This window comes from Canis lupus, chromosome 11 (assembly GCF_011100685.1).
Source record: "Canis lupus familiaris isolate Mischka breed German Shepherd chromosome 11, alternate assembly UU_Cfam_GSD_1.0, whole genome shotgun sequence".
Taxonomy (NCBI): domain Eukaryota; kingdom Metazoa; phylum Chordata; class Mammalia; order Carnivora; family Canidae; genus Canis; species Canis lupus.
Window position 1 is genome coordinate 8,783,730 of NC_049232.1, and position 26,031 is coordinate 8,809,760.

At 33.7% G+C, this 26,031-nt stretch overlaps 1 protein-coding gene across 8 annotated transcripts in view; it reads left to right on the forward strand.

Moving 5' to 3' along the window:
* The window catches only part of DMXL1 (Dmx like 1), a 128,732-nt gene that overhangs the window by 76,520 nt on the left and 26,181 nt on the right, over positions 1–26,031 (forward strand). For 4 of the 8 annotated variants that reach the window (XM_038551873.1, XM_038551868.1, XM_038551869.1 and 1 more), the window contains 9 exons: positions 965–1,092; positions 1,646–1,894; positions 2,239–2,352; positions 9,504–9,682; positions 11,277–11,425; positions 14,292–14,377; positions 15,500–15,701; positions 16,732–16,849; positions 20,355–20,417. In XM_038551873.1, coding sequence (XP_038407801.1) covers positions 965–1,092; positions 1,646–1,894; positions 2,239–2,352; positions 9,504–9,682; positions 11,277–11,425; positions 14,292–14,377; positions 15,500–15,701; positions 16,732–16,849; positions 20,355–20,417 — 1,288 coding nt within the window. The remainder of the gene's footprint in view (positions 1–964; positions 1,093–1,645; positions 1,895–2,238; positions 2,353–9,503; positions 9,683–11,276; positions 11,426–14,291; positions 14,378–15,499; positions 15,702–16,731; positions 16,850–20,354; positions 20,418–26,031) is intronic. The other 4 variants (XM_038551871.1, XM_038551872.1, XM_038551870.1 and 1 more) reach the window with 3 other exon arrangements.

Sequence of the window (26,031 nt, forward strand, 5' to 3'; positions counted from 1 at the left end):
GGCCAAAGGTGGCGCTAAACCGCTGAGCCACCCGGTCTGCCCTGTCAGATATTTTCCATAGTTTATGTGAAGCTGCAAATTACTTTGTTCATTAATTTGTTTACTTAGGTTTAGTTTAAAGTACCATTACTTAGAGAAATTTACCCTGAATTCCCAAATTGTGTAAAATGCTCCCCACTTTTGCTTTCATAACCCTGTATGTGTAGGTTTTGTCTTTAAAAGCAATATGATAGGGATGACTAGGTGGCTCAGTCGGTTAAGCATTTGACTGTTGATCTCAGATCAGGTCATAATCTCAGGATCATGGATTGAGCCCAGAGTTGAGTTCTGTGCTGGGCATGGAATCTGCTTGGGATTCTCTCTCTCACACTCCTTCTATAGCCTCTATCTTCTCCCTCAAAAAAAGAAAGCAGTATGATAAAATTATTTGTGTTTGATTCCTCCACCAGACTATAAATTTCATGGATACAGAAACCACATTTTTCATAATATCCTTGATACTTGGTGCATATACCTGATGTAACCTATCCTGACTAGGTATTAAATATCAAACTGAACCTAAGCTAACTTTGTTTTCAATCAGATAATCTTGTTTTGAACTTTGATAGAATAGCTTGCTATTTGTGGTCATTAGTGATTTAGTTTTTTCATTTGTATTTTTTCTACATCTTTCATTAAATAAATATGCTTAAAACCTATCACATGTATTTTAATTTAGAAAATTTGCATATTTACACTTAGAGGATCCTTAGTTTTAAAATTGTGCCAGACTTTAGAGAACGAACGGTACTTAGCTCAGTAATAGCAGTATAACTAATGAAAATTTGAATTTAAGATACTCTAGAAGTTAGATCTAAAACATAGAAATATTATATGTGAAATTCACTTTAGGTCATTGTATTTTTATTATTGTTTTATTATATTGTAATTCTTATAGATTATTCTTATTTAAATGTTTTCTTAGTTCATTTCAAACAAATCAGTTTACTGGTATGATGTATCAGACAGTACTGCTTCCGCATCGACATTCTTTGAAAACAGGAAGCTTAGATGAAGCAATAACTCCCAATACATCACCAGCACAATGGCCAGGTATAAATAATTTATACATATGTATATAAATGAATATATATGAAATTTTTCTTAACCTGATTGAACTTAACCAGATGAGGAAAAAGTATGTTTGGTGTGGTTTTGCTACATGATAACCCCTGTTTAAATCTTGTTAGAATTGATACCACTTAAAAAAATAAAAAAGAATTGATACCACTTAAGTGTTTACCATTCATTATAAATTTTGCAGTTATTTAACATTGGTATTTCCTTGACCATTTTACTAAAGTGACTCAAATGTTTTGTTGTATCACTTGTAACAATTTTTTGTCATAATAGAAAAACATTTGTTGTGGCAATTAAATTTTATCTATCATATTTGTATTAGGTTATAGATTGTCACTGTTTCTCTAAATTAAACAAATAGTTCAATATTTGTGCATTAGCTGTAATAACTTCTACTAGTCTGAATCTAGAGAAAGAAAAACTTAAATCCTGGAATAATAAAGTTTTTTCAAAAGTTAAAAAAATCAGTTAATTTTTTTATTTTTAAAATGTATTGTCAGTGGTAGCTGTGTTTTGTTTGTTCTAGGAATAACTTCTCTGATTCGACTTCTGAATTCTTCTGGCGAGGAAGCCCAGTCAGGGCTTACAGTCTTGCTTTGTGAGATTCTCACAGCAGTGTATCTGAGTCTTTTCATCCATGGCCTGGCAACACATTCTAGTAATGAACTGTTCCGGATTGTGGCCCATCCTCTGAATGAGAAAATGTGGTCTGCTGTGTTTGGTGGAGGTGCACATGTTCCCAGCAAGGAACAGACACACTCAAAAGCTTTACCTGGTTAGTTTTTTAATGTGTGTTTCTTTGTTTTTAAACCTGAAACTTTGTATTCATCTGAATGATAACTCTGTCAAGTGTAATTACATTTTAATTTATTCACAGAAAGATTTTGTTACAGACCATTTTCTTAAAGTATGAATAAATAGTTTTATGGTGAAAATGCAGTATAAAGTTTCTGGTGTAGTTTTCAAACTGTAAGACACTCATGCACCAGTGATAAGAACTATCTCATGTAATTTTCTTCTTAAATCTTTACTGTTGAAATGATCGTTTGTTTTGAAATATACTGTAACACTGATCTTTGTTCTATCCCAAATACAGATTCTCTCTTCTTTCTTTGGCAGGAAGGCACTTTGCTATGCCTAGCCCCCACCAGGTAGTGGTATTCTCCATGGAATGTGTGGGCTTTACCAAAGCTCTTTCAACCATCAGTTCTCGTAGCCCTCCCAGTCTTGCAGGCAAGATACTAGCTTTAGAAATAGGCTTTCACAGCTCAGCTTGCTTTGTGTTGTTTTGAAGGGGTTGGGGTACCTGGGGCCCGTTTTATTTTGTTTGGCACTTAAAATAGAAAATTGAGAAATTTCCTTTAATCAAGCCATATTTTTTATTTAAAACGATGATTAGCATTTCAGAAAACCATCTCTGCTTTTTATTCTTTTAAATTATTTCCTTTGATGTTTTGTATTCCTGAGACTTTAACATCTTTTTAATTGTGTAGAAATAAATGTCAGTGCTAATCATGGTAAATCAGACTATGGCTTGAAATGTCTGGAAAACATTTCAAATGAGGCTGCTTTATGTTTTGCATACTATGATTCTGGCCATTAGGGGTTTTGGATTTCTAAGTGTTCATAACAACCTTGAAAAGTAAACATTTTAAACAACTGTAACCGTGTTTCTGAACTTTCTAATATTCAAACTATATATATGTTGTATCTTGACTTGAAAAGAATCTTGATAATGCTTTCTACCTTGCTGTTTTCTTTTTGTGATTTATTAGCCTATATGTGATAATCTTAGTTTTCAAATTTTTAAAAATATTTTCACTTTTATGAACATCTCTTCTAATGTTTAAAGAGTAATTTTTGTGCTTTATTTGTCATATGGACAAAAAAAGACTAACTTATCGTGAAATTTACCTTGGAGTAAATATTTAACTTATCTGAATTCAATTAAAGAAAAACTTGCAAAGTCTAAGAGGAAGTAAGATTTATAGCTCTACTGAGATTAGCATTAAAAAAAAATTGGAAAACTGTGGCCCTGTTTTTAATGTATCCTAAGAGAAAATCATTTAAAACTTTGATCTGGTTAATATGAGCTGTTAAAAAGGGATAAATTCTTGCTATGGAATGTCCAAATACCTTTAAAATTTTTTAAATATTCTTACTAACCAGTCACTATGTCTCAATTCCAACCATTTCTACAGAGCACAGATGTGTAAAGAACTAAAGTCTAAGTTCTTTGTTGAACCACTCAATTTTAGTTGTTTCTACACACAAAATACCATTACATAAATTATCCTCTAGGTACCATCATAAACTGTATTCCACCATTTACTGAACCCTAAGTAATCATAGTGACTGAAAATTATCTGTATCTGTACATTTAATCCCTTGGAATTGAGATATGGTGGCAAGTAACACAGAGTACTTAAAACATGTGGTTCACGTATTGGTAGGGCCAGACCAAATATAGCCACATCCAGGTTATGTGGAGCTCATCTGTCTTTGAGAACCCAGAAACTATGCTCAATCAATCATAGATGTAACTTAGTACTAGAAGAGGAATTTAAAAGTAACCAATTTGTTTTCCTGTAAATTCTGATTTTAATTTTCTTTGCAATAATGGTCTTGTAAACTAAATTATATTTTTCTCTACATGTCTTTTATATACTTAATGCACTAATATTTTTAGTGACAAAATTTAAATATGACTAAGCTTTATTATAGAAAATGATAGATGATTTCTATTAGATTTCAGTTTGGCACGTTAGAATTCTTAACAAAAATGTTAATCAGTAATTTATTATTTTTTTTAAATCAAATTTAACTTTGTGGATTCCACATCATATATTAATGAAAGATTTATTTTTTCTACTTAAAACTAATGTAGGGGTATGTTCATGGAATTAGGAATTATTTTGCTATTATGGTTAATTTTTGAAGCAGACAATCAGGTAAGCAATAGCAAGTTTGGAAAAATGATTTTTTTTCTTACTAACAGTTAGAAATCCAGACTTTGCTTTTTATTGTATATTATAAAGCAAAACAGTATTTTTATTTAAATAATTTTTATTATATTTTGTCATAATATTTGCAATTATAAAACCTGAATTTTTCATCTTCATCTTGATAAATTTATAGTAATGATTTTTTTATGTCTCCAAATTGAGGAATTAAATATAAAATGAGTATTTTATTTGTGGTAAGCATATCCTTTTTTTTTTTTAACTATGAAACTGCTAATGATGTTTTAGACATTTTAAAGTATATTTTTACCATTTGATTATTTATATTAAATATGGATCAGAAACTCCAAATGTTTTGCTTTTTCCCTGAAACTTATATAAAAATAAGTTTTGTGTTCAGTATATAGAGATTATACATGTCATTGCTATCCTTCCTTTAGTAAAATATACAAAATAGCAACATTTCTTGACCGGAGGGTAAGGCTTCAGCATTTTTAAAATAGAAAACAATCAGCTATTTAAAATACAGATGAATATGCCCAATAATTTTAACTGGCTGCTGAACCGAAAAAGAACTAGTTTTGCTGGAGAAGGAAATACATCTTTGTTAGATTCCTTGGATAGACTTTTTATTGAGGGACAGATAAATATTTTCATTAAAAGTTTAAAAAGCATCTTTTCATTTCATAACTGCAGTATTTGTCCTTTTGGGACAGGCTGATTTCACTTAGCACAGTGTCCTTGAGGTTCATCCATATTGTGGCACAAGATGGGGTTTTCTTCATACAACTGAGTCATATTTCACTGTGTGTGTATATACTCCATTCTCAAGAAGTCTCTGAAGCCTTAGCTGAAGTCTTATAGGCACATCTGTATCGTGGTCTTCATGGTTGGTGATGGGAGAGCAGTACCCCAGGACAGTTTTCTCCAGATGTTTTATCATATAACCCTATTAACAAAACATGCTTGAGCAAATCCTCAGAATGTACATATTTATTTATTTACAAGCACATGTACTCTTGCTGATCTAGATATTAAACATTGACAGATTTTATTTTCTTCTTTTGGCTCCACTTCTCCAGCCCCCCCTTGCTTTTTCCTTCCTTGAGTCCCTTCCCCTCAACCTCTTCATCTCTCCCCTCCCTTCCCCTCCTCCTCCTCTCTTCTGTTCCTTCTCCCCTTCTTACCCTGTTTCTCTTTTCTTCCTTTTCCCCACTTCTGCTTATTGAAAAATAAATCTAAGTAGTAGTTGTAATATTTTCTTTCCATATTCCAGTGAATCACTTTGAATACCAACTACCTTGGAGAATCCTTCCTCTGTGATTTGAAGACAAATCACTACTTTCTACTAAAATAGTAATCATTTCATTTTTATAGGTACTTATGAAGGAGGTGCAAGGTACCACTGTGCCCTACCAATCCTTGAGAGTCAGTCTTTCTAAATTCTGGAAATTGTTACCTGTCAGACATTTTGTTAGCATTAATTTCATTCTTTGAGGATTAAGAAGTATCTTAAATGTACTGTTTCTTTAATCTATTTTGGTCTTTTCCTTTTAAAAATCTTTGAAGTTTACTTGTAAGATCAATGTTTTACATGTAACTTTGAGAATTTGGTTTTTTATTTCATTTGTGTTGGCATATATTTGTACTTCTCAAACTTTTTGCCTGAAGTGCATGCTAGAGGAGAGTGAATATATATATATTATGTGAATATATATATATTATATATTATATATATATTCACATATACACATACATACATACACCACCTGGGGGATCTCTTATACTGAATTATCTTACCAAAAGCAAAAAATAGATTTGAAATGTTTTATCTTGAACTTACACGACTTTTATCTTCTCCATATCTTTCTTTCTTTCCAATAAAATATTTTAAATCATCATTTAAATGACTTACCTTCATCCTCCCACCCCCTAAATTTGGGATCTAAATTTGAAGGTCCAGAACAACGTGCTCTCTGAAGCTTCACACACACTCTCTGGCACTTTCATGAATAGTCTAGTGATAAGTGTGCCTTAGGTTGAGAGGCAGAGAGTGAGATAATTCTCAGGTTACTTTGAGGTCAGATTTTAAAAGAAATAACATTTAAGTCTGGGTTTAAATGTTAATTTTGTCTGATTTAAAATGATAAACTCAGGGGGTGCCTGAGTGGCTCACTTGGTTAAGTGTCTGCTTTCAGCTCAGGTAATGATCTCAGCGTACTGGGATAGAGCCCTGCATTGGGCTCCTTGCTTGGCAGGGAGTCTGCTTCTCCCTCTCACTCTACCCACCCCCATCATGCTCGCTCCTGTGTGCACACACTTTCTCTCTCTCTTCCTCCCCCCTCAAATAAATAAATAAAATCCTTAAAATAAAATAATAAACTCAAAAGGTATTAACTTACTAGCCTTCCTCTTATGTTTTGTTTTAATCAACCAATATGTGTACATGGTGACAGATCCAGTAATCCAGAAGAATTTATGGTAAAAAAACAATATTATCTTTCTTACTCTCTACCTTCTCTGCCTGTTCTTTAGATGTATGTAGTCTCTGAGCTGTTTCTCCATTTCTGTGTTTAGTTCCTTTGGGAGGCATTTTCATAGTTCCAGGAAATCTACTACAGAATGGACTAGGAATGAGGATAGGAGTTCTTACAATGGAGGGAAAGTCCACTATACTGACAGTAAAAGTAATTTTTAAAAGTACTTTCTATGAATCCAAAGCAGCTAAGCAATTTATTTTAAAAATGTCTGTTAGTGCGTGATTCTATTTTTTCTTACCCATGGTTATGTTGGTTTTTCTTTAACCACTTTCTAGCCTCTCTGTTTCTTATGATTTCTGAGCTCCTTAGCCACATTCCTTTTTAATTCTCCTTAATACTATTTTTTTCTTCTATTATTAGTAAAATACTCATTTACCCTGTTGGTAATGGAACAAAAGTCAGTTTTTATCCAAGAAGTGACAGAGGTTCTTGATATTTGATTATTAACATTTTCAAAATAAGCAGATGAGTACTCAGGCACTCTGCAGTCTCTACTGGTGCTTCATGATGATGCTAACCCAATGTGATTTAGGCATAAAATTGTCTTAGGTCTTGCTGTATTTGGGAGAAAAGAAGGAGCATCTATGCTAATGAGAAGCTACGGATTATTTTTTGTTTGCTGGGAGGCGTCACTCAGGTTCTTTTATTTATAGCATTTCAAGTAATAGAACATTCAGTACTGTGAGCCTGTTTGCCATTTTTTTCTGTCTTTGTTCATCAAAAGTATTTTTTTTTTAAGATTTTATTCATTTATTCATGAGAGACACACAGAGAGAGAGGCAGAGACACAGGCAGAGGGAGAAGCAGGCTCCATGCAGGGAGCCTGATGTGGGACTCGGTCCTGGGTCTCCAGGATCAGGCCCTGGACTGAAGGCGGCGCTAAACTGCTGAGCCACCCCGGCTGCCCCATCAGAAGTATTTTAATAAGTAGTTTTGTATTTCTTATATCGAGTCTATAATTTTAAACATTTACCCCCCACTGTGGTAACTTTCTTATTTTCATGTCCGCGTCTGAGCTCATTGACTCTACTTGCAAATTTTTTCTTTCTTTTTTTTTTTTTAATCTTATTAGGTTTTGGTTTAAAAACCCTGATTTGGGGTGCCTGGGTGGCTCAGTGGTTTAGCGCCTGCCTTCAGCCCAGGGCGTGATCTTTGAGTACCGGGATCGAGTCCCATATCAGGCTCCCTGCATGGAGCCTGCTTCTCCCTCTACCTGTGTCTCTTCCTCTTTCTCTGTGTGTGTCTCTCGTGAATAAATAAATAAATAATCTTTTAAAAAGAAGAACCTCTGATTTTTCATTATATAGGTGTCTTGGCAAAAAATGTATTTAGTGTTGTTTGTAAGTTTTATTTTTCCAGAGATCCTTTAAGCTTCTATATTCATATGCCTTATAATATAAAAATAAAAAAAGCAAAGTAGTACTGTTAAAATCATATTAATTTTAAACTACAGCATTAATTTTTGAAAGGTGAAAAAGACCTTCATATTATAAATTTTTTACTTGATCAGAATTTGTTAGAACCACTGTTTAAGTTTTAGATAGAATATGAATGTATGCAACATATATTAAAAACATGATTGTTGGCTACCAATTGCTTATAAAATCAGAAAAAATACTTGGGACACCTGGGTGGCTCAGTTGGTTAAGCATCAGATTCCTGGTTTCGGCTCAGGTCATGCTTTCAGAGTCTTGAGATCAAGCCCCACTTCAGATTCCTGCTCAGCACAGAGTCTGTTTCTCCCTCTCCCTCTGCCCCTGGGCCTGCTTGTGTTCTCTCTCAAGTATAAATAAATAGTTTTAAAAAAAACAAATCTATACATTTAATCTGAAAGTTCCTTTTAAAGTCATTTGAGAGGTTGTGTAGTAATCATACCACATCTTAGCAATCTTAGAATTTTATCCATTTTAATTTCCTTTTTTCTAAAATCACTAAATCAGTTTGTTAAACTCAGCTTGGCTGTAGCTTGGTATAATGCATGAGCATGCTGTTTACGCAAGCTGCGTAGCTTCAAACAATAAAAATTACATTACAGAACAAATATTTGCATTCTTTTAAAAGGTAAGTCAGTTCTCACTGGAACCATTGAAAGAGAAGATTGGTGTACCTTATTGGGAGTTGTTCACCTGTCAATTAGACATACACTTCTGTTTGGGACATCCTTGGTTCTGTATTGTCATTTGCATCTTGTGACTTAGTGTTTGTTATTTCTAGATTTGTTTTCATTACTGATGCCCTTAATATTCTAAAGTAAAATACTAAGAGAATACTAACCATTAAATGTTTAGAAGTTAAAACAACAAAGATTGCATTTTTCCCTTTTTGTTATTCCGCTGACCAGAATATTCCATGTGCAAACCATTTCCAGAAATCCAAATCAAATTTAATTGTTACGTATTTAAATTTTTTTTTATATTTTCAGTGAAAACATTCAGTTTTGTATGTAGATAAAAGGCCAGGGGATTACTCAAGAACCTCATGAATGAGTTGTTACCTTCAATTAACATTGACATCCCATGATAGTCTGTTTTCCATGTTATTCCTAAAAACAAAGTAGAGGAATGTAAATAATTTTCTTTCATGATCTTGGCTCAATTGTGGACTCATTTATAGACAGATACTTTATCCCATTACCCACATATGCAACAGAAAAGTTAACATTTAGAGAATGAGGGATACATTGAGATAAAAGCAAAAAAGATCACTGTTTGCAGTGATTTTTGTCTCCCTTCTACCTATTTTTTTTATCTTACTATCATAATAATATTCTCAGTTTTGTGTTTGTACTTATTTGTAACCTTAAATCTTATGTAAAGATAGATGAAATTAGTACAATGGAAATAGTACATACTTTAATAATACTTTATTTTGTTTTTATTAGTTTCTTCACTTGTGGAAGAAGGAGAAAAACAGAACAAACGTTTTAGGCCATCAAAAATATCTTGCAGAGAATCTGCTGCACTGACCTCTTCCTCATCACTAGTCAGCCAGGAGTCACTGACAGTCCAAGAGAAGTTCATCCCACCGGAGCTCAGTATCTGGGACTATTTCATAGCCAAGGTAATAAAAGTGCCACCTCGAACAACATTTATGCAATTAAATGGAAATGAACATTTTAAAATGTTTAAAGTAAGTGGAATTATTGCTACTTCCAAGTATCTTCCCACTCTGTTTCAGAACAATTTAATTTTGTTGGGTTACATAACAAAACAGAAAAGCCTCAAAGATATATGGCCTTTTTCATCCATCCATCCATCCATCCATCCATCCATCCATCCATCCATCTATTTATTTATTTATTTATTTATTTATTTATTTATTTATTTATTTATTTATTTATGATAGTCACAGAGAGAGAGAGAAGAGGCAGACACACAGGCAGAGGGAGAAGCAGGCCCCATGCACCCGGAGCCCGACGTGGGATTCGATCCCGGGTCTCCAGGATCGTGCCCTGGGCCAAAGGCAGGCGCTAAACCGCTGCGCCACCCAGGGATCCCTCATCCAGCTTTTAAGGCAATCCTTTGATAAGTTATGATTTATGTATTTTAAACAAAATACAGTTCTTAGTGAAAAGATAAATTGGCCAATACCTTAGTGCTGACGTACTTACTGGTAAGTAAGGAATCAAGAGTACTAGAAGTCACAAGGCCATTCCTGCTGTTGTTCCTTTTCTTTATCTCAGACATCCTGTGTTGTTCTCATATACACACATTGCAATTACCACTGTTGAGTTAAGTAACCTGAGTTACTCAACAACAAGGCTCAGAGTTTCCACAGTATATTAACTATGAGTAATCGCCTGAAGTACAGACTTCCCTCCTGGTTCTTCAGTCCACATGTCACTGTGGAAATAATCAGATGCACCTCATGTTCAGTGACCAATCACAACAGTTCTTTTAAAGTCTGTTGGTGATTGATCATTTAGTACCCATGATTCAATTCATATACAGATAGTGAAGTGTATAGTTGTCTTGGCTCCCATCACAAACTCAGGTGACATTTTACAAAATTGGGTAATCAGAAGAGGGAATTGGTTTGTGAAGATGGTAGTGCAGTAAAACAGTGAAAAGTGGTAGTACTATAAGTGAAATTCACATCAAATGTAAACAAAGCTATAGAAAAATAGCTCAGTTTGGGGCAACTGATACTGCTCTCATTTGAGAGATTCTGGATGTGCAACGAGAGGATTTCATGAAGGCTAACTTGTCAACATAAGTGTGGGAAGTATGACACAGGAATGAGGATATTCTAGAGATAGTGAAATTGGACGGGGGGGGAACCCCACTTCACATTAAAGGAAGCCTGGCCAGGATGCCTTGGTGGCTCAGTGGTTGGGCATCTGCCTTTAGCTCAAGGCGTGATCCCGGGTCTGAGGATTGAGTTCCGCATTGGGCTCCCTGCAAGAACCCTGCTTCTTCCTCTGCCTGTGTCTTTGCCTCTCTCTCTGTGGGGAGAAAGAGTTGGGGAAATCACTGACAGATATGCTGATTAATATAGAGAGAAAGAGACGGAGAGGAAAAAAGACTATTTCTAGGATTCTGGCTTGAGTAACTATTAGGATGCCATTTACCAGTACAAGACAACTTTGGTTAAATTTTTTTCAAAGTTTAAGTCAGAGAGTTGAATGATAAATTCTTTAACTTTTTTATTTTAGCCTTTTCTACCCCCTTCCCAAAGTAGAGCTGAATATGATTCAGAAGAAAGTCTGGAAAGTGATGATGATGATGATGATGATGATGATGATGATGATGTTTTAGCTTCAGATTTCCATCTCCAAGAACATTCTAATTCAAATTCATATAGGTATGGAATATATAATTTTAAGCTTCTTTTTAAAAATTCATCTTGGCTTATATGCATAATATTTTTTAAAATAACATGTGAGATTAACAGCTTGTTGAATTAAAATATACATTATAACTCAGATTTCTTTAGATGAAATTGTTTAATTCTTTTCTTTAAGGATTATTGCACAGGAGGCACCTGGGTAGCTTAGTTGGTTAAGTGTCTGTCTTTGGCTCAGGTCATAATCCCAGGGTCCTGGCATCGAGCCTGACATCAGGAGGAGTCTGCTTCTCTCTCTCCTTTTGCCCCTCTCCCTCCTCTTATGCTGTCAGTTTCTCTCTCTCTCAAATAAACAAATAAACTCATTTTTAAAAAAGAAAATAATTATACAGTTAATTTTTTATTATCCATGAATTGGTCTTCACAGATGCTCTCAGACTATTCATTGCCCTTTACTCACTGAGATAAACAAACCCCACTGTTTTAGCCTAGAAAACATACTGTCTTTTCAGTATAATACTAATACTCCAAGGTGTCAATGATTACTGTCTTAAAAATGTCTTCCACATATTATAGAAATTATAAGTGTTCAAAATGTTCCCCCTCACCTCCCAGTGCTACTTTATATGCATGAGCAACAGGATATTATCTTGTCCTTTTTGATACATTGTATATCTCTGAAAGTTACAGATATTTTTTAAAATATTGTGTGCTAATGGTATTATAGGAAAATGGAAATTTTCCATGAGAAACAGTAGTATATTAGCAAAAATGAAATACTCCTTTATTGAAAGGAAAAATTGTTAGGAGTTTTTTGCTTACTGGTGTTTGTTGTTTTTTTTTCCTATTGACACAATTTTGTTTTTTGAATATATAAAAGATTTACGTGGCTCAAACTGTGTAACTTAATAAAAAGAAAAAAACAATGAAATTTAAAAAGCAGAGAAATGACTTGAGTAGATATTTTTCGAAAGATATATGACTTGAGTATATATTTTTCGAAAGATATACAAATGACCAGTAAGCACAAGAAAAGATGCTATCATTAGGGAAATGCAAATAGGAACCACAATGAGAGATCACTTCACATCCTGTAGGATAACTATCAGAAAAACAGAAAATAACAGTATTGGCAAAAATACAAGAAACTGGAACCCTTGTGCACTGTTGATGGCAATATGAAATGATGCAGCAACCACTATGGAAAACATTAGGTATTTAGGTAATTAAAAATAGAATTACTATATGATCCAGCAATTTCACTTCTGAGTATATAACCAGAAGAATTAAAAGCATGGTCTTGGACATGTATTTGTGAAGACTGTGCTCGCTTTGGCAGCATATATGCTAAAAAAAAAATTGGAACTGTATTTGTACAAACCATGTTCATAATATTCATAATAGCCATGGTATAAAAGCACCAAGTGTCTGTTGACAGAAGAACGCATAAACAAAATGTGGTGTGTGTATATATATATGTGTGTGTGTGTGTGTGTGTGTATGTATATACATATGAATATTATTCCACCTAAAAAAAATGGATGGGAATTCTGACACATGTTACAATGTAGATGAACCTTGAGTATATTATGCCAAGTGAGATAAACCAATCCCAAAAGGACAAATACTATGGCAATGCTATATATAATTCCACATATGAGATGTTTAGAGTAGTCAAATTCATAGAGACAGAAGGTAGAATGGCAGTTGCCAGGGGCTAGGAGGGTGAAATGGGGAATTCTTGCTTAATGGGAAGAGTTCCAGTTTTGCAAGATGAAAGACTTATAGAACTAGATGATGGTAATGGTTGAATGTATTTAATGCCACTGAACTGTATACTTAAAAGTAATTAGAATGGTAGATTCTATGCTATACATATTTTACCACAATTTAAAGTAACAAGAAGGGCAGTCCAGGTGGCTCAGCAGTTTAGCGCCTGCCTTCAGCCCAGGGTGTGACCCTGGAGAGCCGGGATCGAGTCCCACGTGAGGCTGCCTGCATGGGATCCTGCTTCTCCCTCTGTCTGTGTCTCTGCCTCTCTCTCTCTCTCACTCTGTGTGTCTCTCATGAATAAATAAAATCTTAAATAAATAAATAAATAAATAAATAAATAAAGTAACAAAAAGACAGTACTCTAAGAAATAAATGTGTTTCGGGCAGCCCCCGTGGTGCAGCGGTTTAGTGCTGCCTGCAGCCTGGTGTGATCCTGGAGACCTGGAATCGAGTCCCACGTCAGGCTCCCTGCATTGGAGCCTGCTTCCCCCTCTGCCTGTGTCTCTGCCTCTCTCTCTCTCTCTCTCTGTCTCTATGAATAAATAAAATCTTAAAAAAAAAATGTGTTTCACTTAAAAGAGAAGTTGAATTTTCTTTTTTTAATAAAACAAAATTTCATAAAAATGTGAAATTAGAAGTCTCACATAGCTGCCTTCCATCCAGCTCTCTTCTATACCCTCTACATAAACCCATTTTTATTAGTTTGTTTTATCCTTTTGTTTGCAAAATAAGCATGTTTATGGGTGTGTAAAAGTAACAGGTGGCATAGTATATATAATGTTCTATATTTTGATTATTAATACATACTGAAATTCACTTCATAGTAAAACTTCAAGATTCTTCTACATTCTTTTTTTTTTTTTTTTATGGCTTCTTTAATATTCTTGGTTCAAAACCAAAGTGTTCCAACCAGTACTCTGCTAGTGGATAATTGGTTGTTTCTACTCTTTTGCTATAGATAAAGCTGACATGAGTAACTGTGTGCCTATATTGTTTTGTTTTTCTGGTATCTGCAGAGTAGATTCTTGGCAGTGAAATTGTTGGATTAAAGAATGATGTATTCTTCTACAACTCTAAGTAAATCTTTAATCTACCATTGTTTTATTTTCAGTTGGTCATTGATGCGCTTGGCAATGGTGCAGTTAGTGCTCAACAATTTGAAGACTTTCTATCCCTTTGCTGGTCATGATCTTGCAGGTAATGAATATCTTAACATGAACTAATATTCCCATTGCTCTTGAATTACTCATATGTATATTTTTTTAATAGTCAAGAAAAGCTTTAGTAACTTCCTGTTGTAGAAGATAGGTTTCTTTTGACCAGATCATCTGTCTATAAATGTGTCTATCATATTGTTAGGTGCCATTATGAGGACAATGTCTAAAAAATCAGGAGATCTGAATTTGATGTGTTTGATGGTATTGACTCTTTATACCTCTAGTGGAGGTATTGGGGGATTTAGTAACACTAGACACATAGGAAACTAAGCAAGCACAAGAACTTAGTGATTATTAACTCCAGGGGAAGAAAAGATTGTACAGAGGAAAGGGGTATAATAGTATACCAAGTGGTCCAGCTGTGATCTATATTTATAAATATAAATAGCAAGGTAAACACAAAATACCAATTTAGCCAAAAATTATGTGACTATATTGGAATGATGGAGAAAGTAGTTTATTCTCATATTCCGTAGTAATAAATGAGTACATCATTTCTAAAATTGAAAAAAATCAAGAATTCACAGTATAGACATATTATTTAGATTTTTGTAACTGAATAGCAAGAATAGCTAAAAGTTGAAAGTGGAGTGAGGTACCAGGAAAATGAAAGTATACAGAACTAGAAAGTGCTAAATTTCATGGTAAACGTCTTTTTGTTTTTTAGCTTTTGTGTATTTTAATTTTCTAAACAAATTTTAATTACATACCATATAGAATTGGTATAGATAGATTTAAAAGCAATTATTTTTCCTCTCCAACATGTTTTCATAATATTCAGGTATATTTTTTATGTGAAATAAAGCCAAAAGCAGTAATTGATACAGCAGTACTTTAACATCATAAGTCATAAATATTATTTCAAGTTGTAGTAGTAAAACTATGATATAATTTTGACTCAGATTACTCTTCTTTCTATTGTTCTGGGCCACCTAATTATGTTGAAAAGAGATTTATTACATCTTTTTTTAATCCAATGGAGGTTTCTCCCCACTTCTCTTACATATCTCTGCCAAAATGTTTATCTCTGTCATTCTTACAGTCAACTGTAGCATTTTACTGAAGAAGACAAACATAAGTCATTTTTATTTTCTCTTTTTAGAGCTTCCAGTTAGTTCACCACTTTGTCATGCAGTTTTAAAAACTCTTCAGTGTTGGGAGCAAGTTCTTCTCCGACGACTCGAAATCCATGGTGGGCCACCTCAAAACTATATTGCAAGTCATACCTCTGAAGAGAGTTTGTCTGCAGGCCCTGCAATTCTCCGCCATAAAGCTTTGCTGGAACCTACAAACACTCCTTTCAAGTAGGTTGTCGTGTGGATACTGTTTTGAAGTCAGTTTTACTAAATCATAATGTTATCAATTAGAACTTAAAAAAATATATATATATATTCAAGGCCTTCTGTATCTGCTTTGTGGTTCTTGGCTCAGATCTGTGTCCTTGTTTGATGTATATTGTAGGCCAGAGGTTAGCAAGCATTTCCTGCAAAAATCCAGATAGTAAATATTTTAGGCTTTGTGGATCCTACAGTCCTCGTTGCTGCTTTTAAACTGCCATTGTAGAGTCAAAGCAACCATAGACAATAAGTAAACAAATGGACATGGCTCTGATCCAATAAACTTTATTTTTGAAAATGAAAAGCAGGCTGAATTTGACCTGTGGGCCATAGTTTGCTTCCACCTACTCCAGAACATTGCTATTCAAAGTATTTAGTTAGCATGCTGTTTTACTATCCATGAGGAGAAGAAGCATTTGCACCAAAAAGGTAAATTGATGCAGTGCTTGCTTCACCAATAAATCTTGCTACAAAATGATAACTGAATTAATAAACGTTGTACTTAATGACCTAGTTGATTTATATTATTTCATAAGAAGTTCTTATCTTCGTGAGCATTAGTAACAGAGTTTATGGACCAGTATGTGTTCACAGACCCTTTGAGTACATCTACTTCTAGATGCCTTCTAGGAGAGAGATATTTTGGTAGATATTAGATTCCTAGGGGTCAGCAAACTGCAGCCATGAGGCCATATCCACCTGTCCTCCTGCATTGTAAATAAAGTTTTATTGGATCACAGGCATACTCTTTCATTTTAAATTACCTATGGGTGCTTTCCTACTTCAGTGACTAGGCTGAGTGGTTGAAAGATAGCCTACAAAACCTAAAATATTTACTATACGTTTTTTTAAGAAAAAATTTGCAGACTGCTGTCCTCAATGATACGGTCTGATTCTAGTTAATCTATTATTATAAACATTCATGGAGTATTAAAGAAATGTGGTCAAGTTAATCAGAAATCTCCAAAGTATATAATTAAATGTCTTGTCTCTGCAGATCCAAACACCATCTGGCACTGTCTGTGAAGAGACTTTGGCAGTACTTGGTGAAGCAGGAAGAAATTCAGGAAACCTTTATCAGAAATATATTCACAAAGAAAAGATGTCTAAATGAGGTGTGTATAAATTAAAACCTTTTTTACTCTTTTATTACTTGAAGTTTTTTGTATTATGTAACCATAAAAAATAAGATACATTTTACAGACTTTTAAAAAACTCACTTTGATATCATAGACATTTATCATCCACTTAATAGATAGAAAAGGTGATTGAAAAGGAGAGAGGTTCAGTATTTTCCTAAATCAAGTTAATTTAAAGCAACAAATTCAAATATATTTGGAACTTTTTTTTTTTTCCCTAAAAAGATACTGTTTGATTGAAGATTCTCTGAGACCTTGTGTTTTGAGTTGTCATGATTGCCAGTTTTGGAAATCAAATAGAAACTTCCCATGGTTTTCATATGATAGTTAAAAGAAACTTATCTTAGAAGTTGAATTGAAACTAGGTCAGTATACTGAGAACATTTCAAATATGTATATTTTCTTTTTATTCTTTTAATTATGCTTCTTACCAAAATTTTGTAAACACAATTTGTAAGTATATTCTAGTTGATTATACTTTGATATTATCACTATAATAATTATTTTTCTCATTTAGTTCAGAGCTTTAAAAAGTTCTATTTTGATGATATGGAGAACTTGTACCTGAATGTAATTAACATATTACTTCTTTTTTTGTGATGGTATTGCTATTAAAAGGTAGTGGGTAAACTCAGTAGTGGACTTAGTGATGGTACTAATTCCTTATGTCTTCGTGAACTAGTAATAAAGAGTTTCAAGACCAGCAGCTGTTTTGTGGAACTCATTTTGAGAAGCATTGAACTAGTCTGAAAGCAAGCTTTGTATGGTTTTTGAAGTGGGGCAGAAAACAAAGTAATTCATTTCGAGAAATAAGGAAATATAATGAATTCTTTTTCCTAATTTCATTCTTCTTTAAATTTTTTAATTTGAGTACAGTCAACATTACAGTGTTACATTAGTTTCAGGTGTACAGCTTAGTGACTCAATAACTTTATACATTAAAATGGCTTCTTAATAGACAAGTAAGCAGTAAGCAAGATGGCATATAACCTTAATGAAAAAAAGGAAAAATTCATAGAGTTCATTATAGAGCTCATTGACTCTCGGTTTGAACACTATTTTATTAGAGGCAACTGCATAAGCTATTATTTAGTATTCACCAGATTATATAAATACATTTGGATTAGCCAAGCCAGGAAACAAACATAATTTTGGCTAACTTAGAAAACTTCTGACATATGTACCATATAACATTGAAATCTAAGCCAACAATAGATGAAATAAGTTTAATACAAATGAAGTACTTTTATTTAACCTTATGTAAGATGTATTCTTAAATATTGAGTATATGAATTAACATTAAACAGTTCAAGAAAATTTTTGAATAAATAAAATTAAAAATGTACTGAATCAGAAACTAGTTAGGATGTATTTACTGGTGAGGTAATGTTTCTTATTTTATTTTAAATATATCTTTGCCTAAAATAATGTATTACAAGTTAAAGCATTCTCATAATAGTTTATAAATCCCTTCTGCATTATTTTGTATAAAAAGTATGTTTATGTGTTTGTTATTTCTTTATTTTTCTGATGTACCTTGTAACATGAAGATGCAATTAGCATAATATTCCAAGTACAAATCATTTTTTAAAAAACATGGCCATATTTGATTAATATAGATGTAAGAATATAAAAACTTTTCTCTACTGCTGATGTAGTCTTTGTACTTGGGAAATTAAATAGTTCTCAAACAAAACAAAAAGCTGATAGACCATTAGATTATTTAGCTAGATCAGGGAATAGAATCACTAAGGTGAAAGAATTGTATGAGCAAGCCAAAATGCATAAGGAAGGATAACAGGTAAATGAGCCATGGCTACGCCTTTTAAATTTCTTTGCTATTTTATTTTTAGTTTTCTTAGGAGTTGGATGATACTGTAAGAAAATTTTAAAATTATTTTTGTGTTACGATTTTAATCAAAAGCATGGACTAAAAACTTTATAATTACCAGTAAGCTAAATATTTTCTCTGAATTTTAGGATGTTTATCTGCAAAATGAGTACAGTACCCCTTAATTGGCAGTGTGTTGTCCAGTAGAATTAACTTATTTAAAACTTGGCATGATCATTGGTAGCTGTTAGAAATTGTTACTGCTTTATTGTTTTATTCTTTTTTAAAATTTATTTTTATTTTTTATTGTTTTGTTCTTGATGGTGATGCTCTGAAAATTAGTGACATTTTGATAATATAAAAATGAAAAATTTATATGGTGAAGCATAGATTAGATGGAATTAAATAGAATATTAACTTTATAGAGTTAGTATATTATTATTTAATCTTTTCTGGAAAGTTGATTAGCTTATTTTTGGTATTAACAAAAACACCTTCCATCTCTTTTTTTAATAAAATTATTTTATTTAAATAGTTGGAGTCCAAGTCACTGTGACTTTTTAGGTGCTTAGAAACAGATGCAAGACAGGCCCTATATTTTGGATGGGAGGATTTTGAGACTGCTGCTGTTTCTTTATTCCTTACACATTTGAAAATGAAACTTTCTCCATCTGATATTAATATTTAAAATCCTGATGTGGGGATCCCTGGGTGGCTCAGTGGTTTAGCGCCTGCCTTTGGCCCAGGGCGCGATCCTGGAGCCCCGGGATCGAGTCCCACATCAGGCTCCCAGCATGGAGCCTGCCTCTCCCTCTGCCTGTGTCTCTGCCTTTCTCTCTATGTCTATCATAAATTAAAAAAATAAAAAATAAAAAAATAAAATCCTGATGTATCCTCAGAGCTTTTCTTTTTTTATATACTGCATTTTTAAAATAGAAGATCTTTCCTGTTTATATTAGTTTGAAATTAAGTGCAGATAGCTGCAAATAGACTGTATCTGAATGGTTTTCTTTTCTTTTCTTTCCTTTTTTGAATGGTTTTCAACCAGAAAAAAAAAAAGTACTTGACAGCTATCATCTTTGTCCCTACTTAATATTTCTCTTTTATTTTCTGACGTCTTGAATTACTACTTAAACAGATGCTAGTATCCCATTTTAAAAAGGATGTGTGCCTTCATACAGTTTATTGACTATTTTTGGCTAGAGAAAGAGAATTAGAAACCTAGAAATCTAGATCTTCTAATCAGGAGGTTTTGCTAAGGAGTAAGATACCATAATGTAGACAAGGCATAGTAATATGTATGAAGAAGAGCAATTTGACTTTAATTTTCAGTAGCTCTGAAATTTTTAGTATGAAGAACTATGGGCTCAATTTTGCTTTAATTTCAAGATTTCAAAATAAGTCCGTTAAAATTTCTTGGAGTGAAATAAAATTTATGGTGATGGTTAATGAGTTCTGAGGTAAATAAGTTTTCCCTAACCCTTAAGCATGCACCCCTACACAGGCTTCTTTTAAGATGTATGATATTTAAAAGTAATAACGTAGTCCAGTTTTGTTTTCTAGTAAATTTGGTTAAAAATATAAAAACATATCCCCAGTATTATATCTCGTCTTTACTCTTTGTCATGTGGTTATTCTTTCTTGATGAAGTCATTAGAGGACAACTGTGAAACCATCAAAAATTCTATGATGGAGGAGCCAAACATCAATAAGGTACAAAATATCATTCAACTGAAATTAGAAATTGCATTCTTTAACAAGAAAAACAAATTGTTTGCATTTTAGCTTTGAACTGGACTTTGTTTCCAGTGCAATGAAGTTATTCTCTCAAATTACTCTTTAATTTCCACAACTTAAATATGCAATCATAAAAATTATTTGTTTTAATAATAAGAGAATGCAATTTTAAAGGGAGTTGAATGTAACCTGCTTTGGCTACAGATTTTTCAAAGTAAATACAACTGAAGATCTTAATAAAATGTAATCATAGTAGCCATTACAGAATTATGGTAGTATTGTTCTGTTTTTGCCCGTGTCACTTTTGAAGTTAACGTGCTTTCCTATTATGTTAATTCCTTAAAATATATCAAATACTATTACATAACATTTATTTTTCTGGTAGGAATAGCATATAGCACTGGCCTTAATGTGTAGCAATTTCTCATAACACTTGAGAACAAGAGCAAAAATTGTAGGAGTTTATGTAATCATGAAATATCTCCCAAATGTTTTGTGATCGTACATTTAAATATGATTTCTGTTAAGTTGATACTTGACTCATGGGTTTTTTTATTCTGATATTAAGACCCTCTCAACAAAGTCATTTTTAGGGGAAAAATTTCTCAAAAGTTAGGTTTTTGTTTTTGTTTTTGTTTTTCAAAAGTTAGTTTTTAAGGCTACTGATTCCCACTGCCAGTTCTTTCCCAAAGAAAATCTTTTGGTAAAAAAAGGAAAAATAGTTTTATACATTTAGTAAAAAAGACTGATTAGCTGTCAAGTTATAACTCAAACTTTGGCAAAATAAATTTATCCAATTCATACTTTGGAAATATCTACGGGCCTTTGGGAATTTTGAAAGAATATAGTTGAAACTTTCAATCAGTTAACAATAAGTCCTTGCCTAGGTAATCATTAATTACTAGTCTGTATGTTATGAATTCTTATCCAAAGATTTCTCTTTTCACACTATTTTTAAGATGTTAATAATGTGGTGTTTCTATAGTCCTCACACTACATTAAAAGGTAGTCTTTCTGGTTGGTGAGTTAACATCATAACCATTTTTGGCCTGAATTTTCCAGGTGTCTGTTACAATTTTGTTTTAAACAGCTCTGTTAGGTATACCTGAGTTAAAATAACTGTACGTATTTATTAAAGTATAATTTTACTGATCTTCGCATATGTATACACTGGTTAAGCCATCACCAGAATCAAGAAAATGAATATAATCATCACTCCCAAAACTTTAATCTCCCTCTTCCTCCTTTTCTCCCACATCTGCCCTCTTCCTGTATTAGCAGCTACCAATCTGCTTTTTCGTGTTATAGATTAGATATAGATTAGTTTGTATTTTCTGGAATTTTATGTAAATGGAATCAATATAGTATGTCCTTTTTTTCCCTAGCATAATTAGTTTGAGATTGCTCCACGTTAGGTATTTCAGCAACTCATTGCTTACACTGAGATGTATTCATTGTATCACTGTACCGTAGTTTATTTTTGTATCTATTAGTGAACACTTCAGCTCTTCCCATTCCAGAATTATTTCAAATAAGAATGCTCAGAATAGTCATATACAAGTAAGAATAGTCATATACAAGTCTCTTTGTATGAGCATATGCTTTCATTTGTCTTGTGCAAATCCTTAGGAGTAGAATGGCCAGATTGCATTGTAGGTGTGTGGTTAACTTTTTAAGAAAGTATTTTTCAGGGTGGTGGTACCATTGTGTATCGCCAGCAGCAGTGCATGAAATCTCAGTTGCTTTACCTCCTCTCCAACACTTGGTATGCTCAGCCTTTTTATTTTAGCCATTCCAGTAGGTGTGTAGTTTTAATTTCCATTGAGCATTTTCTCATGTGCTTGTTTATCTTTTGTATGACTTCTAACTTTTTGGTTAGGGACGCCTGAGTGGCTCAGTGGTTGAGGGTCTGTGTGCCTTTGGCTCAGGGCCTGATCCCAGGATCAGGGATCGAATCCTGCATCAGGCTCCTTGCATGGGGCCTGCTTCTCCCTCTGCCTGTGTTTCTGCCTCCCTCCTCTCTGTGTCTCTCATGAATAAATAAGATCTTAAAAAAACAACAACAACAACTTTTTGGTTGAAGTGTCTTTTCAAATGTGTCTTTTTTTTTGATTGGGTTGTTTTCTTAATAGAATTTTAATAGTTTTTAGTTTATTTTAAATATAAGTCTTATAGCTAATTGTCAGATACTTTCTCTTACCCTATTGTATGTCTTTTTATTCTCTTTACAATTTGTTTTAAACTGAGAGGTTTTTAATGCATAGGTTGGACCTCATCAAAATTTGTTCCATGTATGGACATTCTTTTTGGTGCCATATTTAAGAAATCTTTGCCTAACCTAAAAGTCACAAAGATTTTCTCCTGTTTTGCTCAAGTTTTAGTTTTACAGTTAGTGAAGATGACTTCCACTACCACAACTTTCCAATGGAAAAGGCATCTAAAGCTCTGCCCTACAAAGAAATCACAACACAAAGGCATTGTTTAAATTCTACCAAAAATTTTTTTGGTTCAGGTTTTTAAAAATGATACAAAGTATGGATTGCAGTTATTTAAAAAAAAAAAACAAAAAACAACAAAACTGTGTATCAGTTATTCACCGCTCTTTTCTGAAAAGATTAAATTATCTTTTCCTCCCCTGAATTGCCTTTTCTTCCGTTTAAAAAACCAATTGACGTATATGTGTCATGGACCATTAGTCAATTTTTCTTTATACTAATCTCCCACTATCTTACAAGCACTGACTAGAACTTCCAGTCCAATATTGAATACAAAGGGTAAAAGCAGACATTTTTATCTTTTTCCTGATCTTGAGGGAGAGCATTCAGTCTTTTGTCATTAAGTATGCTGTTATCTATAGGGTTTTAGATACCCTTCATAAGGTTGAGGAGCTTTCTGTTCCTAGCTTGTTGAAAGCTTTTAATCAGTGATCCAGCTCTGTCTCCTTTTTAAAAATTTTTTAAAATTTTTAATTAATTTTTTTGCCACTATTGAGATGTTCATATGGTTCTTCTTTAGTCCATTAATATGGCTAAATAAATGGATGGATTAGTTTATGTTAAACCAGCCTTGCATTCTCTAAGCTTCATTTGGTCATGGTATGTTTGTCTTTTTTATATATTGGTAGATCTATTAAAAATTTTAAGAATTTTTGCATTTATGTTAACAAAGAATTTTGGTTAATATTCTTAAAGATATTTGGGGGTTCTTTTTTTGGTTTTATTTTTTTATTTTTTTTTATTTTTTTAAAATTTTTATTTATTTATGATAGTCACAGAGAGAGAGAGAGAGAGAGAGAGAGAGGCAGAGACATAGGCCGAGGGAGAAGCAGGCTCCATGCACCGGGAGCCTGATGTGGGATTCGATCCCGGGTCTCCAGGATCGCGCCCTGGGCCAAAGGCAGGCGCCAAACCGCTGCGCCATCCAGGGATCCCTTTTTTTGGTTTTAAACTAATGCTGGACTCATAGGATAAGTTGGGAAATAGTCTCTAATTTTTTTAGAAAATTTTGTGTAGAATTAGTATTATTTCTTAAGTGTTTGGTAGAATTCACCAGAGAAACCAGGTGGCCTGGGAGTTTTTTTATCTACAAATACAGTTTCTTTAACAAATAAAGGGCAAATCAGGTGATCTATTATCTTCTTGAGTGAGCATTAGTAGTCCATATCTTTAAAGAAATGTGTCTGTAGTGCCTGTGACTAAGTTGGTTAAGTGTCTAATTCTTGATTTCAACTCAGAGATCTGAGTCAGGAGATCAGGCCCCACATCAGCCTCTGCACTGGGCGTGGAGCCTGCTTGGGAGTCTCTTTCTCATATTATTGTGCAGCCATCACCACCATCCATCTCCAGAGCTTTTTCATCTTCCCGAACTGAAACCCTGTCCACTTTAGATAGTAGCTCTCCATTGTCTCCATCTCACCTCAGTAGCCCACCAACCACCATCCTGCTGTCTATCTCTATGAGTTTTTTACTCTATGTAGCTGTATAAGTGGAATCATACAATATCTGTCATTGTGTGATTGTCTTATTTCATTTAGCATACCATCTTGAGGTATGTATGTAGTATGTATCAGAATCTCCTTTGCTTTTAAGGATAAATGGTATTCCATTATGGGTAAATCACATATAATGTTTATCCATTCATCTGTTGTTACACATTTGTGTGTTTTCCATCTTTTGGCCACTGTGAATAATGCTGCTGTGAACATTGATATAAACCATACCTGTTTAAGTCTCTGCTTTCCATTTTTTTGGATATATACCCAGAAATGGAATGGCTGGATATACAGATATTGATCTGCACATCTCTTAAAATCTCTTTTAGCACTAGTATTTGGATTATTTTTACTCACATATCCAGCCCAAATTTTAAAGCGTGGCCTGAAAACCTTACGTTAGGGTTTACATTAAACTTAAAGTTTACATTGTGACCATCATATTCATCGTGGGTTTTTTTTTAAACTATGATTTTATGTTGTATGGCCTTTAGCAAATTAAATTATGTTCACACCACATGCAAGTTCTGTGTTTTTTTAGCTGGCCACATCATGTTTCCACTTCCTTTCCTACCTTAGATTTCATGATCCATCATTATTATGATCAATACTTTGCAAAAATCCTCATCCCTTTTGTGCTATTCTATTTTGTATTTGCCTTGAAAATTCGCAAACCTGGGGCACCTGGGTGGCTCAGTGGGTTGAGTGTCTACCATTGGTTCACGTCGGTCCTGGGATAGAGCCCCATTTCAGGCTCCCTGCTCAGCAGGGAGTCTGCTTCTCCCTCACTCTTTGCCCCTCCCCCTGCTTGTTGCTCTCACAGTCTCTCTCTCAAATGAATGAATTAAAAAACCTTTAAAAAAAATTCCTAAACCTGTTTAAATGCAACTTCCTTTCTACTCTGTGCCTTATAACCAAAGCAACGTGCTTCCCTCCTTGGTGAGTCACAAACAGCAGGCTGAGTTGTCACACAAAGAAACCTTTATTTACAGCAAATAAGGAGATCACGGGAAATGGATTTAACTTAGGATTATAATCAATATTTAGATAGGGAAGCCTGATCATCCTGTGCAGAGGGACATAAGGACATGTGTAGGTCTTAAGGAAACTTGCCTATATACATATTATTATGTAAATGAGGCTTGTGCTACTCTTTGATGGAGCTATTAGTATTACAATGAGGTAAAAGCAGTCATCCTCAATCTAGAGATAACTCTGTGGTCCAACTGTGCAGGCAGGAGTCAGGGGTTAAGATCACACTGGTGTGGGTGGTCTGGGCTGGCTGGAGGTCTTATCAGGGCAGGTGCTGTTGCTGGAAGGGCAGTTTTGCTTTCTGTTTGCCTGAGTTAAGAGATAAGCTGGAAAGGATAGCCTAAAGAAAAATGTGGGACAAAGGTCAGTGAATCCAAGCAAGTAGGCAGTAAAGGTCAGATCTTGGGGTTTAGCTAGTGACACCTTTACCTACATTAGCTGAATGTGGATGGAGAAAAGGCACAAATCATGGGCGCTTGCCTTAGTTAAAATATATAGCCACAAATCCCAAATTAAACTTTCCAACAATCAAAATAAATTGCTATGTAGTGAATTTGTTTTCTTGTT